This window comes from Amblyraja radiata, chromosome 26, assembly GCF_010909765.2.
Source record: "Amblyraja radiata isolate CabotCenter1 chromosome 26, sAmbRad1.1.pri, whole genome shotgun sequence".
NCBI classification, from domain to species: domain Eukaryota; kingdom Metazoa; phylum Chordata; class Chondrichthyes; order Rajiformes; family Rajidae; genus Amblyraja; species Amblyraja radiata.
In genome coordinates this window covers 31419288-31435311 of record NC_045981.1, presented here as the reverse complement: position 1 = coordinate 31435311, position 16024 = coordinate 31419288, and the positions used below count along the sequence as shown (strand labels likewise).

Sequence of the window (16024 nt, the reverse complement as noted above, 5' to 3'; positions counted from 1 at the left end):
AATGAAAGAGATATATAACAGTAAATATAATGATGGAATGGGTTCATATAATTGATAAAAATGTATTTTTATTTATTATTTGGGGCTGATGGGGTCAGAGTCGGGGTGTGTTTCCGGGTTAAGGCGGCGCCATCTTGTGATTGTGTTCGGGCTGGGTGGCGGTTTGATTGTGTGTGTGTGTGTGTGTGTTGTTATTATTATTAAATAACGCCAACATGAGTTACGGGAGGATGCCGCCGGACATCGAGGGGATGACCTCGCTGAAAGTGGACAACCTGACGTACCGCACGTCGCCCGAGACGCTGAAGCGGGTGTTCGAGAAGTACGGCAAGGTGGGCGACGTCTACATCCCCCGCGATCGCTTCACCCGCGAGAGCCGCGGCTTCGCCTTCGTCCGCTTCCACGACAAGAGGGACGCCGAGGATGCCATCGACGCCATGGACGGCGCCGTGCTCGACGGCAGGGAGCTCCGCGTCCAGATGGCCCGCTACGGTCGCCCCGCCGAGTCGCACCGCCGCGGTGGGTCGTCCCGTCGGCACGCCGGCGCCTACGGCCGGAGAAGCCGCAGGTGGGTGGCACCCCCTCCCTAGGGGTGAGGGAGGGTGAGAAAGGGGAGTGAGGTGGAGGGATTGGGGGAAAGGGGAGTGGAAGGATTGAGAGGGAAAGGGAGGGGAGTGGAGTGATTGAGGGGAAGGGGAGTTGGATTGAGGGGGGATCTCTTGAGTACAGGTACTTGGTTCACTGAAAATGGATCGCAGGTAGATAGGGTAGTGAAAGATTCTGTCACACTAGCCTACATCAATTTGAGAATAGGGAGGTTTCACGGCAGTCGGGTCACGACCTATGACCCGTACTGTTGCTACGCTACTCTAAATAAAGTACACGCGATGAGCCGCAGGTAGGCACTTACCACTGTTTCTAGCGTAGCGGGCCCGTTAAAACCCGCCGAAAATGTCAATTTTTGTGCTGTAAATAATTATGGAAATCGGGATAAGCGTGTGAGACATTTAGCCTACTTCAGAATTCCAAAAGTGAGGAGAAATAACGGCAGATAGAAGTGAGAGCTGAAGGGACAACAACAGACAGTGCTTAGCGAACATTGGCCGTTTGCTCACTGCATTTCGTCAACTAAGGCATTATTTGTGTTTTTTCTTCCTTTGGCATCTAAAAAGTTTCAGAAGTGATAAATCTGGCTGTAAATTTTTTTAATCGCCCATGGTTCTCAAGTGGGTTTTTACATACAAAATGAAAACGCATCTGAAGAAAAATTTACAGCCAGATTTATCACTTCTGAAGCTTTTTAGATATCAAAGGAATCAAGAAAAAACACAAATAATGCCTTACTGTTGATGAAATGCAGTGAGCAAACACGATAATTCCCAATATTTTCAATTCCGATATCTGCACGGCCAATGTTTACCAAGCACTTTAGCTGCTGTTGTCCCTTCAGCTCTCGCTTCTATTTACCTACATTTTGCTTCACTTTTGGAATTCTAAAGTTGGGGACATGTCTCTCACACGTACCCCGACTTCCATAATTATTTACAGCGCAAAGATTGACCATTTCGGCGGGTTTTAATGGGCCCGCTACGCTGGAAACAATGACAAGTGCTTACCTGCAGTTCATCGCGTGTACTCCATTTGGCGTAGCGTAGCAATAGTCTGGCCTGTTTCTGTGTTTGACTATTTCTATAGGGATTCTGAGCATGAGGTTACATTTGCTTTTTTAGGCAGAACGTTGATAGAAAGTTATGGATCTGAAGCGTTATTCTTTCTGAAGAAGGGTCTCGACCAAAACGAGGGATGCATATTCAATAGATTGTATCCATGGCAAGCCTCAAGAGGCATTGGTGTGATATTAACTTCCAGCCTAGACAAAAAGTGTTGTGTTTTTGAGCGATCTCCGAGACTTTTCTACTTAATGTTTTTTTCATCTTTATTGCGCCGTCTCATAGACGCCAATGTGGGGGAGGCATTGTTATCACAGACGCCTCTTTAGATATTGAAATTGGATATTTTGTTTCATTTGTCGTGATAAGTGTGTGCTCCCTCCGTCTGCAAAGTTATTCATGGTGTGACTTTTACACTGAGCTTGTAATGCTCGTGTTCTTTGATTAAAAGTAGTATTATTCTCGTAATTAACTATTTAGTGGGAAGATAAAGTTCTGGCTATTTGGTGGGAAGATGAAGCTTTGGGACTGGAGGGAAAGTTGACTACAATAGAAAAATATTGAGTTTTAATCCTTTAATTTGTTGTCCAACATGAGTTAGGTGTTTAAATTTTGTTTTGGGGAAAAGTATATTTATTTCAGTGGTTGTTTTTATTTAATCATTTTCCATTTTACTGGTCTGTAACTCTTTAGCAAGGAAGGGGCACGCACACTTTTTCTTCATCGCATTTATTTGTGTTGATGTATTCCATTCTGTGTAATTCCTGATGGAGGGATAGTATGCTTACTACCATTCCAATGATCTCGAAGATACAAGTGGGTGATTTAAAATGTATATTTTCTTTATGTTTTGTATTCAAGAAATCCACAAAGTCTCAGGTCATTACTAGATTGTATTCAAACAAGGAAACGCCCATGGTTGTAATAATTTCCTCTACAGTTTTCCTGTCCCAGTTACCCTGGGGAAGTGAAAATAATTTATTTTGTTGATCATGTGCATCATGAACTGCCACTGTGTTGGAGAAAGATCGTACATTATTCAGCAACATAAGCAATTGGCCAATACACGTGTGAAATTTAGGATGAAAATAAGTAAATGTTTGTAATTAATATTTACACCGTGGTTGGATTTTCCACCTGTACTTCATTTGCTTAATGTGCAGACAGATTATCTGGACAAGTGCATTAATGAATGGTCACCTTGGAGCTATATTTATAAGAGATGGGAGATGAATTCTGTTAATTTACTGTTCGTCAATGTTTCGTACTTAATTTTCCCTTGCTTCTGCCCTGTTTTGTCACTCAAATTAGTCCCAGAAGACGCCATCGATCGCGTACCAGATCCAGAAGTAAAAGCCGAAGTAGGTCAAGATCTCGTTACAGCAGGTCCCGATCTCGTTCGTTTTCCCGATCTAGATCCCGTTCCAAATCTAGATCCATTGAAAGATCGCGGTCCAAGTCAAAATCAAGGTCAAGATCGAGGTCCAGGTCACGATCTAGAAGTATATCTCGGATGTCTCATGGGTCAAAGTCTAAATCCAGATCCAAGACACCAATTAATTCAACATCTCCACAGAAAGATGGAATTGAATCACCGTGAAGTGGTAAATGGCACCAAAGTGAGTATATAGATTTAAGTGATGCTATTATATTGAGATTAATTTGCATATATAAATAGGCTAATTACTGAGTAATATAGAAAGAATGTATAATTATCATCGAACAAATCAGGGTGATTTGTATTGGACTATTGTTAATAAATGGAAATCATTCTTGATGCAAGTTAATTTAATTGTCAGGCACAGGAGAAATCAATTTATTGGAAAAGGTTTTTTTTGCATTAGCAATATACTATACTGTTGAAACCTTCATTTGTTTGTTGATGTTAGCCTTTTCACTGCTCTTCACTTAACAGAAGCTGGCTTTCCTTGCATTTCTGAATGCCTATTCAATATGGGAAATTACTAAACAATATTGCTGACCAAGTATTACTGTATTTGGTTATTTTTGATTTGGTAACTTTTGATCACTTCTTTGGTGAATTGTGATAACTGACAGAGAATTTACAAGATGCTGAGCCCAACTGAAATCTTCAACTTCCAGTGATACTTGTAACTACCCTTTTTTTCAACCTGCCCCTTTGCATCAGTGAACAGCTAAGACATTTCCCCTGGGACTATTCTTTCATGAAGCAAACAATCCTGATGGCCAGTTTTAACATGTATGTTTGTTTCCCCTATTTAGCAGAGGAGATGTTATTGTGTTAAGCAGTGGAAGAGCTGAATGAACATAACAGTTGAAATTACAGTATAGTCCCGATCCCAAAATGTAATCTGACTATTTCATGCTTGAGCCACAAGAACTTCATAAGACAATTCATTATGCCATCCACAATCATGTTTGAGGAAAAGCAGCTAATTTAAAAAAAACCTGAAAGGTTATAGTTCATTTCATTTATTTTATGGAGGTCATGATGTGGACATTGAGATGACAATGTGGGCCATCAGCAGTGTTGGGAGTGAACCACTTGAGGAGCTGGAGGGGTATGAAGACTTGACTATAATCTCTCAAAATATTAAGATTGCCTAAAGTAATATATTTGTATCTAGTTTTTATGATTTATTTTCATTTATTGTTTCTTCCAAGTTGTGCTTGCAAATGTCTTCTCCCCATATTTGATTTTTTTAAATCGCCCTCCTTATTCAATTACAAACGGTTGTTCACTGCTGCAATAACACAACCAGCTAAAGATGATGTTGCATGAATACATTGTTTTGTAGTGGGCTTAACCTTTAATTTTTCGAATCCTGATAAGTTTCTGTAACAATAGCTGCAGAAGGGTTTTAGCCTTTGGAGGGCTCGTGAGCCCTGTTGCAGTCCAGTTCTGCTCCCAATCTGACTCTTGCGAAGTGCCTTGCTGTCTGAAGTTTAATGGTAGGTAAAAGCTGCTGCTGATGATAAATGTTATTCTGAAAGGAATTCAAATGGGGGAAAAGAATGACATTCTGCACTAGAAACCTGTTTACTTCTGAAGGGAAAACAATGGTACTGTTTTTGCTCAAGACCATTTTGTTAGAATGTGAAATTGAGTTTCTTCACTAGTCTACCTCTTCTAATTTAATTTAAATAAAAATGCTGCACTATTTTGTTGCAGCCTGGACAGAAATGACAGAAAACCTAATTAGATGTCCAACCATATGAATTTTTATTTGATTCCATTAAAGTCATACTTTTAATGCAAACCATTATTGTAAACGTTCTTGGTAGTGGAACTAAAATTTTAATTCGGGGCCAAATGCTTTATCAACTTCTACAGTTACACTTTCATACTAAACACGGTGCAATGGCATTGAGGCACACCAAATCGTAAAAGGTGGCAATGAAGTAAAATCAATTTGTAATATCACTGCTGTTAAGGTTGATATTTATGTTCACCCAATGTCAAAATATCAAGGTTATGTGTTTTTACACGTTGAGATTTTTGGATGATTGTTGAATCAAGGATCATGGGAATCGGGCAGAGAAAAGAAATTGATATCACACAGCAGACCCCCAATGACGTTAAATGGCAAAGCCAACTAGGGGAGCCCTTGTTTATAAAGGTAATTTTGTTTTTAAAGAATCAGCATTTTTTTTTTGTAGTGCTCTGGGCTTACGAAAGTGATTTTTGACCCTAGTTCCAGTCATTCAATTTCCACATACACTATTCTGATGGTATTCTTTTATTGCTTTTTTGTTATTCCCTTGGTAATCATTTCTTTTCCCATTGACTGCACACTTTTACGCGCGCCCCTCCCCCCCCCCACCTGCTTTTTGGAAGTAAATTTTTGCTGTTTGTCAATTTATTTAATAGTCTGTTTTTAAATGGAAACCCATTGAATGCTGTAGTACCTATGAAGTTGCATCATGCATTAGACATCAAATTACTTGTTTTATTCACTAAATTAGCTTTAAGATGTTGAATTAACTTCTGAACTTTTATTTTGTTATTTTTTGTAGTGTTTAAAAACTTTTTATTTACAGTAACTTTGCTTCAATCAATTACCGATTTTCATTCGCATACCATACTGTACATGACAATAAATCTTTGGTCCCTGATTCCAAATTTTAATATATTTTGTAATTTTAGTGATTTTAGCAGTTGGTCATTTGTTACCTATTCCAAGTTGTCCTAAGAATGTGGTTGCAGACTGCTTTTACCTTTTGCAGTCCTTATGTTGATACCCCAGCAACATTAGGTATGGGTTTTGGATTTTGATCGACTGATAATGAAGGAGCAGCTATTTGTGTTCCAAATCAGGATCTTGTGTGGCTGGGGGAATCTGTGGCTGGAGGTGATGTTTCAATGATTTTTGCTGTTATTCTGCGGGGTGGTCGAGGTCTTGTGGCCGTTGGTGCAGTTGAGGTAAGCTTGGTGAGTTGCACTACATCCTGTAGTTTATTTGCACTGCTGCAGCGATATACTGGTTGTGGAAGGATGCCTGTTGAGTACAATGCCAGGGGTGCTGATAAACTTGCTGGCAGCTGTACCTGTCTGGGCCTGTGGTGAGTATTGCATCACACACCTGACCAAATGTGAGATTGCAATATATGTTTATGTCTTGAATTAATATTGCTACTTGGTAATTATTTATAGGTAGATAACATCACCTTATTTAATGTTGAGATTATAGCAAGATTTAAATAAAGTGACTCCAACTTACAATATTTTTTCCTAAAGTAACTAGGGACCACCGTTTCAATTCTGGCTTTCATTCAGTCCGATTGAAGGTAATTAAACTATAGGAGCTTTCCAAGATAATAGAGCTCCACTAAATAAAACTGACTTTTCCTTGATGTACTGCAGAAAATGCAGCAAATATCAAAATTCCTCTCTGAATTTTAAAATGTATATTTCGTATATAACCTTCAGGATACATTGTTATTGAGGGAACATTAAAAATTGCATTCTGATTTTTTAAATTTATTTTTAAGTCCAGCATGTTTCTTTAAATCAAAAATCCAGCTGAAAATTTCCTGTTGGATTGTCATTAAATTGCTTTCTGCACCAGAAATAGAACCACAATGTTGTGTCTTTATAGAATTTCACTTACAACATTAGCGGGGCTTTTTTATTTTTCTGGAAGTGCACGTACCTTCAATAAGGCATAACCTGAGACTTGGAAGTTAAATGCTCTGGTACTGAAGAAAATTCCTATTAATACCAGTTTAATGAAGTTTTCTAGAAGTTGCATTAAAAACATTGCTTAAAAATAAATGTTTATATTTATCAATTTGTCACTTTTGGCGTGACCTAGTTAATATTGTTATCAATATTTTGTGGTATAGAACATACTGCTTACATTTTAACTTCTCTTTGTTCTAGATATTCTGAGTGGCTGGAAGATTTACATGATAGATGCCTTGCAAGAAATACCATCTCTTGCCATCTGTTTAGGTGATGGAGAGACACCCTAAAATAAGCAGTTATCAGCTTAAAAGGTTATTATAACATCATTGTTTATAATGGGTTTTGTCAGTTTTAAGTTATGAATTAAAATTAGTGTCTAAGAAGGCTCATTATATGTTATGTGCCATCTGTGTTGCTATTACTTCTTACGATTTAGTGAAATGCTCGACCAGATGCATTTTGGTTGGATACGTACATAAGGTAAAAAAAACATGGAACTTATTTCCAGGTTTTGTAATGTTTCTGTACACTGAAGTAATTACCTTTTTAAATTTCAACTTGCATATGTCTTTTTTCCAATTTTTATTTCTGTCCAATACTAATCTTATTGTCTCATGTATTTTTGTGCACTAGGCGCAGTTGTGTAGCAGTTCTGTAAAGCGGGTTAGCTGTAAGGTGGCGTGTTGCAGTGCAGTGCAGAGTGCTTGGCTGTGTCCTGTATTCTCCTGATTGCTCCTGTAATGATGCCTTGACGTGCAGAAAATGTGGCTGTCCAGTAAAATGCCTGTCAGCTGCACCTCCAGAGACGTGGCTGCGTGTAAATTATGGAGCAGGCAGTAAGCACCTTTAGCTACCTTGTTTTTTACTTGGTAATTGGTTTATACATTTACATATTGAACATATTATTTAGAAAGCTGTTAATTTTGAACTTTATTGTAATTAACAGTTTGCTTCAGTACAAGATTCTGTACTTGTATTTCAGTAATGTCAATAAAGGTTTTTTTCTTGGTGTTAATTGTTCTACATTTAACTTGATGTTGCGTTCAGCGACTTTAAGAGTCAAAGGAATTGATGGTGCGATTGTGAATAACTGATTTGTGCTGACATGGATATATGCTTTAAAAATTAGGTAGCAGCAATGGTTCTAATAATACAAATGCAAAACAGAAATCCATGTTGATGCATGGATTCCAACTTTTAAAGATCCTGTTTCAGAGCAGTAAGGCTTAAACCTTTGCTGCTATGAAACTCAAGTTCATCATTTTGTAAACCGAGGTCTTACACTCAACATTATTAGTCCAAACCTTTGAGTTAGTGATATCATTTACCCCAATCCTGTTCATCGCGTGTGCTTATTAAGCTACACCTGGAAGTTAGCTTGAATTTTCAAAATTACATTAACCACTTGGAATTCTGCTTGGCCTTCATTGCATGCTACTAGCCTCCCTCGAATTTCCATTGCTAAGTAGATAATTCAGTCCTGCATAAGTAGCTCTCAGTGGTTGTAAGCTATTGTGTTCCATTTGCTAACAACGGCAGATACAGGACGAACTCTAGCTCAGGAAGCGTACATGGGGCGAGTAACAGTCAATGTTTCGGGTTGGAAGCCGCCTTCAGACTGTGTGTGGGGGAGGGATGGTAGAGATGGCGGTGGGGTTAAACCTGGCAGATCTGAAGGGTCTCAACCCAAAACGTCACCCATTCCTTCTCTCCAGAGATGCTGCCTGCCCCGCTGAGTTACTCCAGCATTTTGTGTCTCTCTTTGATTTAAACCAGCATCTGCAGTTCCTCCCTACAAAAATGATAGGTGGACAGGTCATGGGGGGGTTTGATTGGCAGATAGTTGAAAAAAGGCTCGACAAGGGTAGATGAGTGAAATGAAGCCAGAGGAAGGGGTATCAGGGGGTGGGGGAGTGTTATCCCCCCCTCCCCCCTGGAAAGAACAATTATAGAGCTTCATTACCGTTTATGCTGTAAGCCTCTCCATCCAATGTATTGTCTGACATTTCTGCCGAGTCTTTGCATGTAAATAGAGCTCTGGGGCAACAGTGGTAGTTCCCAACATGCCTGAGATTGAAATGGAGCAAGATTGATGATAAAATGCAGCCAATGCAAAATCAGAACACATGATGGCAAAGTCATCTGGTGAGATACTCTAAATATTTTAATCCATATCATTTGATTGTTGTTCCTGCAACTTCAAGGCAAAATAAGTAGTACACTCAAGTTGTATTATCTGTTTAATTATCTGAAAATAATTATTGAATGTTCAGCTTTGATCTGAGATGGACAAAAAGCAAGAAATGAAATTCACTTTTTCATCCTTTTAATTTGATAAATATTGAAGAGATCTTTTCCTTTGATAAGGACCCCATGAAAATAGTTGTCTGAGGTAGAAACTGCAGTCCTCTATAATACAAAGAAGTTATTGGTGCAGCTTTAGGTCACTGAGGTAATATTTGTTTTTAATGTAATAACCATCATGTGAACAGTGTGACTTCCAGGTAGAGTCGATCCAGCAAGGTGTTCTTCATCTGCACTAAATGTTTCCAGTGGGATGTGAATGCACTTCAAGTTCCACTTGTATAGTAATGCTTCAATAGACCAATTGGCACTGGAACAAAATCCAAACAACAAAGAATTGTTAAAGATGGAGTTTTAATAATATTCTCCCTGTTAAATCTTTTGTCCATTTGTTTGAATAAATATGGTGGTTAAAGATTAAGGAGCAGTTGCTATTGGAGTAATTAATATCAGACCTGGCTTAGAATGGAAGCTGGGAATGGGCTATCCTAATTAAACTGAGTTGCAAGGTACAGAATGAATAATTGAGATCATTGAAGAAGAACAAGACCAGCAGGTAAAATACTGATGTAAATCTGATTACTGGTGTTGTCTACAGAGTTTGTATGTTCCCTTTGTGACTGTGTGAAACATCTAAGATTATTATGGGATTGGACACACTAGAGGCAGGGAACATGTTCCTAACCTTGGGGGAGTCCAGAACCAAGGGCCACAGTTTAAGAATAAGGGCTAGGCCATTTAGAATGGAGATGAGGAAAAACTTTTTCACCCAGAGAGTTATGAATCTGGAATTGTCTGCCTCTGAAGGCAGTGGAGGCCAATTCTCTGGATGCTTTCAAGAGACAGTTAGATAGAGCTCTTAAAGATAGCGGAATCACGGGATATGGGGAGAAGGCAGGAAGGCCTGTTTTGATGCTGTACCTTTAAACCAAAGTTAGATTCCCTTCCGTGCAATTAGAGGGTATTGGAAACCATTTATCCTGGCTTGAAAATCTAAAATTAAACCTCAGACTACTGTGAGGTGAAATTGCTCCATTTAAAGTATTATAATAATTTTCTACCAAAGAGTTGTAAATATCCAATCATTAATGATAAAGGTTGCTAAACTTTGTAGGATTAAGCAGAAAGGTTGAAGTGGGTGAGGAGGATAGGTTCAGAGTGGTACTAGTGGAGGTAATGTAAAAATATAGCAATGATATTATTGAATGAATTGAAGCTGTTGTAAAAAAACATTTTGAGAATTAAGATATTACACCATTCCATATGGTCACAAATGCACATAATGTCATAGTTTGCATAATGCAGCTAGTCAAAGTAGCATTTTAGCATGTGGAAAGAGGGAACTGAGTAACAAAAAAATAGTGCTGGAGTAACTCAGCAGGTCATGCAGCAACTGTGGAGAACATGGATAGATTACATTTTGGGTCAGTACCCTTAAGACTCTGACCTGAAACATCACCTATCTAGGTTCTCCACAGATGTTGCCTGACCTGCTGAGTTACTCCAGCATTTTACATAAATTGTAGCATTGTTAAATATATAAGAAATGCACTGTATAAATGCAAGTTTTTCTTCCTAGCAGTACTATGTTACAGAACGAGTAGTAAACTGAATGACAAAAGACAAACTCCCCAATAGACTGGCAGATGACTTAACAGAGCAAAAGAAATGGAAGAATAATTTTCTTCCGAATCACGGAAGTCACAAATGTCAGTCAACAAGTAATTTATAGGAAATATGGTTTGCTATTCATTTCAACTCTACCATTTGTCATTGGAAATAGTCATATATTTGCATACAAGTATCAAAAATTCAGCAGCTACAAACAAAACAATTTAAATGTACCTTCGTTCCTGATAAGTAGTCCAGAAAAGTGCATGTGGATTTTTTTGCATCAAGTAGAAAATAGTTGTTAATATATCCTCAAAGTCTATTGGTAGATCAAAGAGTATTTATTTGAAAGCTATACATTTCACACATTTTGTTTATTCATAATGATAGCCTTAAATCTAAAAGTTTAACAGTAAGACTAGGCACAAATTTTGGGGGTTCATCATCTTAAAGGTTTCACCTAAACAGGAGAGAATAGGTCACAACAGGCCCACTTTATTGGATTTTATAAATTAGGCAAAAAAGCAAAATGCTTAATGTTACTGAAATCCACACCAATCATTCAGCTTACTGGCTAAAAGTCTAGATTATTTACACAACGTAAACTGATTGCATGTGTTTTACTCTTGTAGGATAGCATAAAAATGGCACTGTAGCCTGTAAACATCCATTTCAACCATGTTCACTACATACATAATTACTGGCGTTTCAGCAAGAAAACAGTATTGTGCATGTCGACCCATTCCTATATTTATGAGTGAATATCCACAGCTCATTCTTATTTCATCACTGAGATGTACTGCTTTAGAAACAATGGAAAATAAGGCAAATAGGTTGAGGGGAAGAAATGTAATTCTGGTCTGCAAACTACATTAACTTCTAATTCCATTTCAGCTGTTTTAACACTATCATATCCTTTCAGTCAGCTCCCATTACATTCTTTCCCCACCCATTACATTCTTTTCCTTCTAAAGCACCAAGGAATGCCTTTATTTGGCAGTTATTACAGTTAGTCAATGCAGAGTTTATCTCCCTTCTGCTATTATAAATAATATCAAATCTGACACCATAAGCACTATTTTCAAATGTTAAATACTGGTGGTTATATAAAATGGAATTTTTGTGAACTTAAGACTTTACCTTCAGGTTCATAAAACACGTCAGATCCCAGAATTATGTCTATTTGTGGCAAGTGCACCAGATTAGGAGATATCTGGCCCCAAGTTAGACCGATGACAGGCACATCTTCAAGATTATTGATCTGGCAGCTTTGTCGACAGTTATCCAAGCAATTCTGAAACTCTGCACAATCTGATAAAATTACTCTAGCTCCACATTTTGCTACAACAATACCAGGTAGGCTTGCACCAGCTCCAATCTAGATGAAAAACAATGATGGAGAATATTAGGGTTAAGAAGGAACTGCAGATGCTGGAAAATCGAAGGTAGACAAAAATGCTGGAGAAACTCAGCGGGTGAGGCAGCATCCATGGAGTGAAAAAAAACAGGCAACGTTTCAGGTCGAGACCCTTCTTCAGACTGATGTGAGGGTGGGGGGGGGGGAGCGGGAAGAAGAAAGGAAGAGGCGGAGACAGTGGGCTTGGGGAGAGCTGGGAAGGGGAGGAAAAAGCAGGGTCTACCTGAAATTGGAGAAGTCAATGTTCATACCGCTGGGGTGTAAACAGCCCAAGCGAAATATGAGGTGCTGCTCCTCCAATTTATGGTGGGCCTCACTGGCAGCGGAGGAGGCCCAGGACAGAAAGATCAGATTCGGAATGGGAGGGGGAGTTGAAGTGCTGAGCCACCGGGAGATCAGGTTGGTTATTACGAACCGAGCGGTGGTATTGGGCGAAGCGATCGCCAAGCCTACGCTTGGTCTCACTGATGTAGAGCAGCGGATGCAATAGATGAGGTTGGAAGAGGTGTAGGAGAACCTCTGTCGCACCTGGAAAGACTGCTTGGGTCCTTGAATGGAGGTAAAGCGACAAGTGTTGCATTTCCTGCGGTTGCAAGGGAAAGTGCCAGGAAATGGGGTGTTTTGGGTGGGAAGGGACGAATTGACCAGGGAGTTACCGAGGGAGCGGTCTCTGCGGAAAGCAGACGGGAGGAGATGGGAAGATGTGGCCAGTGGTGGGATCCCGTTGGTGGCAAAAATGTTGGAGGATTATTTGTTGTATATGACGGCTGGTAGGGTGGAAGGTGAGGACAAGAGGGACCCGGCCCTTGTTACGAGTGGGGGGGGGGATGGGGAGTGAGAGCAGAGTTACGGGTATAGAGGAGACCTGGTGAGAGCCTCATCTATAGTAGAAGAGGGGAACCCCCGTTCCCTGAAGAATGAGGACATCTCCGATGCCCATGGAGAATATTAGAATCAGTTAAACATCATGAAACGTATTCAATTTGACCAAGATACCTTATAACTAAAGCCCTCAATTCCAGAAAACAATCTGGTGAATCTCTTCAGCCCCATTTTCAGCATCACCACATCATTTCTACATTGTAGTGAGCAGAATAGCACACTATTCCAAGTGTGACATGATCTTTGCATTGCACAGTTATTAAATGATGTCCAATCTCTTATGCTCAATACCTATGCCACTGAATGGTTAGCTTGTTGCTTTCTTCACCATGATACCCACCTCCCTGCAATTGATAGCCCTTAATGAAAACAACATTTACTTTGATTTCTTAAACAGGATCATAATCAATTTAGCTAAATTTAGCAGAAACTTCAAAAGTTCACACTTTACTCTTAAGAAAGCAGTTTGGTTTTCACCAGAGGTCACTTATTTTTCCTCACCAGTTCTATATTTAATGAACATATCCAAGGTCTATGAATTCAAATTTGCTGCATTATCAAATTAAATTACATTATATAAAAACAATGTTGGAAATATTCAGCAGGTCAGGCAGCATCTATTTTTGACTATTGATTTTGATTATTCATCTGTTTTACCTCTAAAATGGTCTTTCCTTTTACAGCGTTTTTGTAAAACCACACATATTGCGCCAGAACTACTGAGCTTGGCCAAATGTATAAGCCATATTGAGGATCAAATACCTAGATGCAAAAGGAATGTGTAATTATATATCTCAAAGATTAAAGTATAGAAGTAATTCGCAGTATTAATCATTCAAATGTTGATAACACCCAGAGAATGCTTTGTAAAATGTCGTAAAATTTGATTCTGAAGATGTAGAAAGTTTAAAATTTGTAAAGGGATTTCTGGAACATAGACCAACGGAGGGAACATCCAATCTGTCACCTTGGGTGAAAAATGACAGGCAATGGTCATGAAGATACACACCTGGTCAGATTTGGAGTATACAAAGAATTGGAGTATGAGGAAAAAATGATAAAAGTGTTTGAATGCGAATGCTGATGTGTGAGCGCCACGTGCATGTGTTAGATGTGAGCGCTGCTGTATGAACTGATGTGTGAATGTGGGAAGTCTGATGTGTATGTGAGCGCCATGTGCATGTATAAGTGAGTTCGGTATTCTGACTGCGCGTGCCCAGGTCAAAGGCCACTGCACAAACATTGCTGGAAAGCAGTGGAGCTGTGTACATTTACACCTTAATTTCTTCTGTTTTTTCCAGCTTTGATTCTTCTAGGCAAGAAAATACTGCTTGCAAACTATGAATTAGTTGTATTTATTGTTCCTTTGTTAAAAGCTTAGATAAAAGATGAGATAGCCGAACATTTGGATAGCAGTAACAGGATCGGTCCGAGTCAGCATGGGTTTACGAAGGGGAAATCATGCTTGACTAATCTTCTGGAATTTTTTGAAGATGTAACTAGGAAAATGGACAAAGGAGAGCCAGTGGATGTAGTGTACCTGGACTTTCAGAAAGCATTTGATAAAGTCCCGTACAGGAGATTAGTGGGCAAAATTAGGGCACATGGTATTGGGGGTAGAGTGCTGACATGGATGGAGAAGTGGTTGGCAGACAGGAAACAAAGAGTAGGGATTAACGGGTCCCTTTCAGAATGGCAGACAGTGACTAGTGGGGTACCGCAAGGCTCGGTGCTGGGACCGCAGCTATTTACTATATACATCAATGATTTGCATGAAGGGATTCAAAGTAACATTAGCAAATTTGCAAATGGCACAAAGCTGGGTCTACTCCTGCACCTATTGTCTATTATTTTGTCGTTTTTATTGCTTTATGCTTTGGTGAGTGAGCGAGATCGTGCTTGTCCTTGGTGGGGTTGAGTTGCTCTTGGGCCGTCCCTGTCCCCTCCTGGGTTTCCCGTCCCTGTCCGGAGGCGGCCGGAGGTGTCGGGTCAGGCTTGCAGTCGGCGCGGGGAAGAGGCAGCTAGGTTGCTGCGGCGCTTTATGTGTATCCTCGTTGATGACTGGTGCTCGGCTTTTGCTGGCGGGGGGCGGGGGGGGCGTGTTGGCCGGCATGGGTCTGTATGCGCGTTCTCCCGTCTCCCACTCGCACCTGCCCCCCCTTCTCTCTGTTACATCCCGCTCTCCCGCTACCTGTTCCTTCGGAGGGTTGAGGAGTTGACCATTTATGGGAGTCTGGAAGCGAGAATTTCATTGCTCATTCGTATTCATAGATGAGGCTGAGGAATTCCATTGCCTTGAAATTAGCAGAATAGTGAAACTCGACTCAGAAACTATCATCTTTATGTTATTTATTTTCCTATAACATGACCCGGTTCCTCAGATGAAATATATTTTACATAAATTATAAATAAAGATAAGAATTTATAGTTTCTTCAGCCAGGGCTTTGTTTGCTTTTTCTTTATGGTGAATGACCTTCGACAAATCCCAAGATTCCTTGTTTTTTTCGGAATACCGAACTCGCTTATTATGTTAGGTGTGAGCTCTGCTGTTGTGTGTGAGTTCCCGCCCTGACCATCTCTTCACAACGCTTCACGTATCCGAGGCCGGGTGCCGTACCCCGCTGAGAGGGAAGCGGCCGGTAACATCCCGCTCCCGCCCCCCGCCCGCCCGCCATCCCTAGATGCCACAGGCAGAGCCAACCTCGGGGACAAGGACCTCCAGCGACCCGGACCCAACGTCGGCGGCGACACCGAACACGAACCGTCTACCGTCTGCCCGCCGCCCGCCGCTCATCACGTCCTCCCGGCACACCCGTTGACGTCAGCACGTACAGGAGGGGGCTGGGACACAAGACAGACACCACACGGGCCCAATCACCTGCGTCCGCCCACCAGCAGGCGGCCAATGGTCAGCGAGGGAGGGTGGGACTTCCTTAGCGTGGGTCTGGCCGGTGCGGGCGGGGGGGGAT

The 16024-nt window shown here is 40.5% G+C and overlaps 2 protein-coding genes across 8 annotated transcripts; one reads left to right on the top strand and one right to left on the bottom strand.

Annotated features, from left to right (window-relative positions):
- The first annotated feature begins 123 nt into the window (after nt 1-123).
- srsf2 (serine and arginine rich splicing factor 2) lies at nt 124-7855 on the top strand. 6 transcript variants are annotated; one of them, XR_004415867.1, is made up of 5 exons: nt 124-568; nt 2982-3289; nt 4501-4604; nt 7036-7151; nt 7474-7855. XR_004415867.1 is itself a non-coding variant. In XM_033044614.1 (3 exons), exons 1-2 carry the CDS (start codon nt 216-218, stop codon nt 3268-3270), a joined length of 642 nt encoding a protein of 213 aa, XP_032900505.1. In that variant the 5' UTR covers nt 125-215; the 3' UTR covers nt 3271-3289; nt 7036-7855. The 6 variants fall into 6 exon arrangements, 2 of the variants coding, with proteins under 2 accessions (XP_032900503.1, XP_032900505.1); XR_004415864.1 differs by having other exon boundaries at nt 4501-7151; XR_004415865.1 differs by having other exon boundaries at nt 2982-4604.
- Nucleotides 7856-8983: 1128 nt separating this feature from the next.
- On the bottom strand, nt 8984-15894 carry mettl23 (methyltransferase like 23). Of its 2 annotated transcripts, XM_033044608.1 has the most exons (5): nt 15757-15894; nt 13712-13816; nt 11896-12133; nt 10990-11074; nt 8984-9454 (listed from the first exon to the last, which is right to left on the bottom strand). In XM_033044608.1, exons 1-5 carry the CDS (start codon nt 15847-15849, stop codon nt 9280-9282), a joined length of 696 nt encoding a protein of 231 aa, XP_032900499.1. In that variant the 5' UTR covers nt 15850-15894; the 3' UTR covers nt 8984-9279. The 2 variants fall into 2 exon arrangements, with proteins under 2 accessions (XP_032900499.1, XP_032900500.1); XM_033044609.1 differs by lacking the exon at nt 13712-13816 and having other exon boundaries at nt 15757-15874.
- Between the last annotated feature and the right edge of the window lie 130 nt (nt 15895-16024).

Bases quoted from the DNA above. Each gene is read 5' to 3' on its own strand.
- srsf2 (XM_033044612.1), top strand. From the start codon at position 216: ATGAGTTACGGGAGGATGCCGCCGGACATCGAGGGGATGACCTCGCTG. The intron at 569-2,981 runs GTGGGTGGCACC...CACTCAAATTAG, and splicing joins TACGGCCGGAGAAGCCGCAG to TCCCAGAAGACGCCATCGAT.
- mettl23 (XM_033044608.1), bottom strand. From the start codon at position 15,849: ATGAGCGGCGGGCGGCGGGCAGACGGTAGACGGTTCGTGTTCGGTGTC. The intron at 12,134-13,711 runs GTAAAACAGATG...TTTTTCATCTAG, and splicing joins AAGGAAAGACCATTTTAGAG to ATTGGAGCTGGTGCAAGCCT. The intron at 9,455-10,989 runs GTACATTTAAAT...ATTTTGTTCCAG, and splicing joins ACTACTTATCAGGAACGAAG to TGCCAATTGGTCTATTGAAG.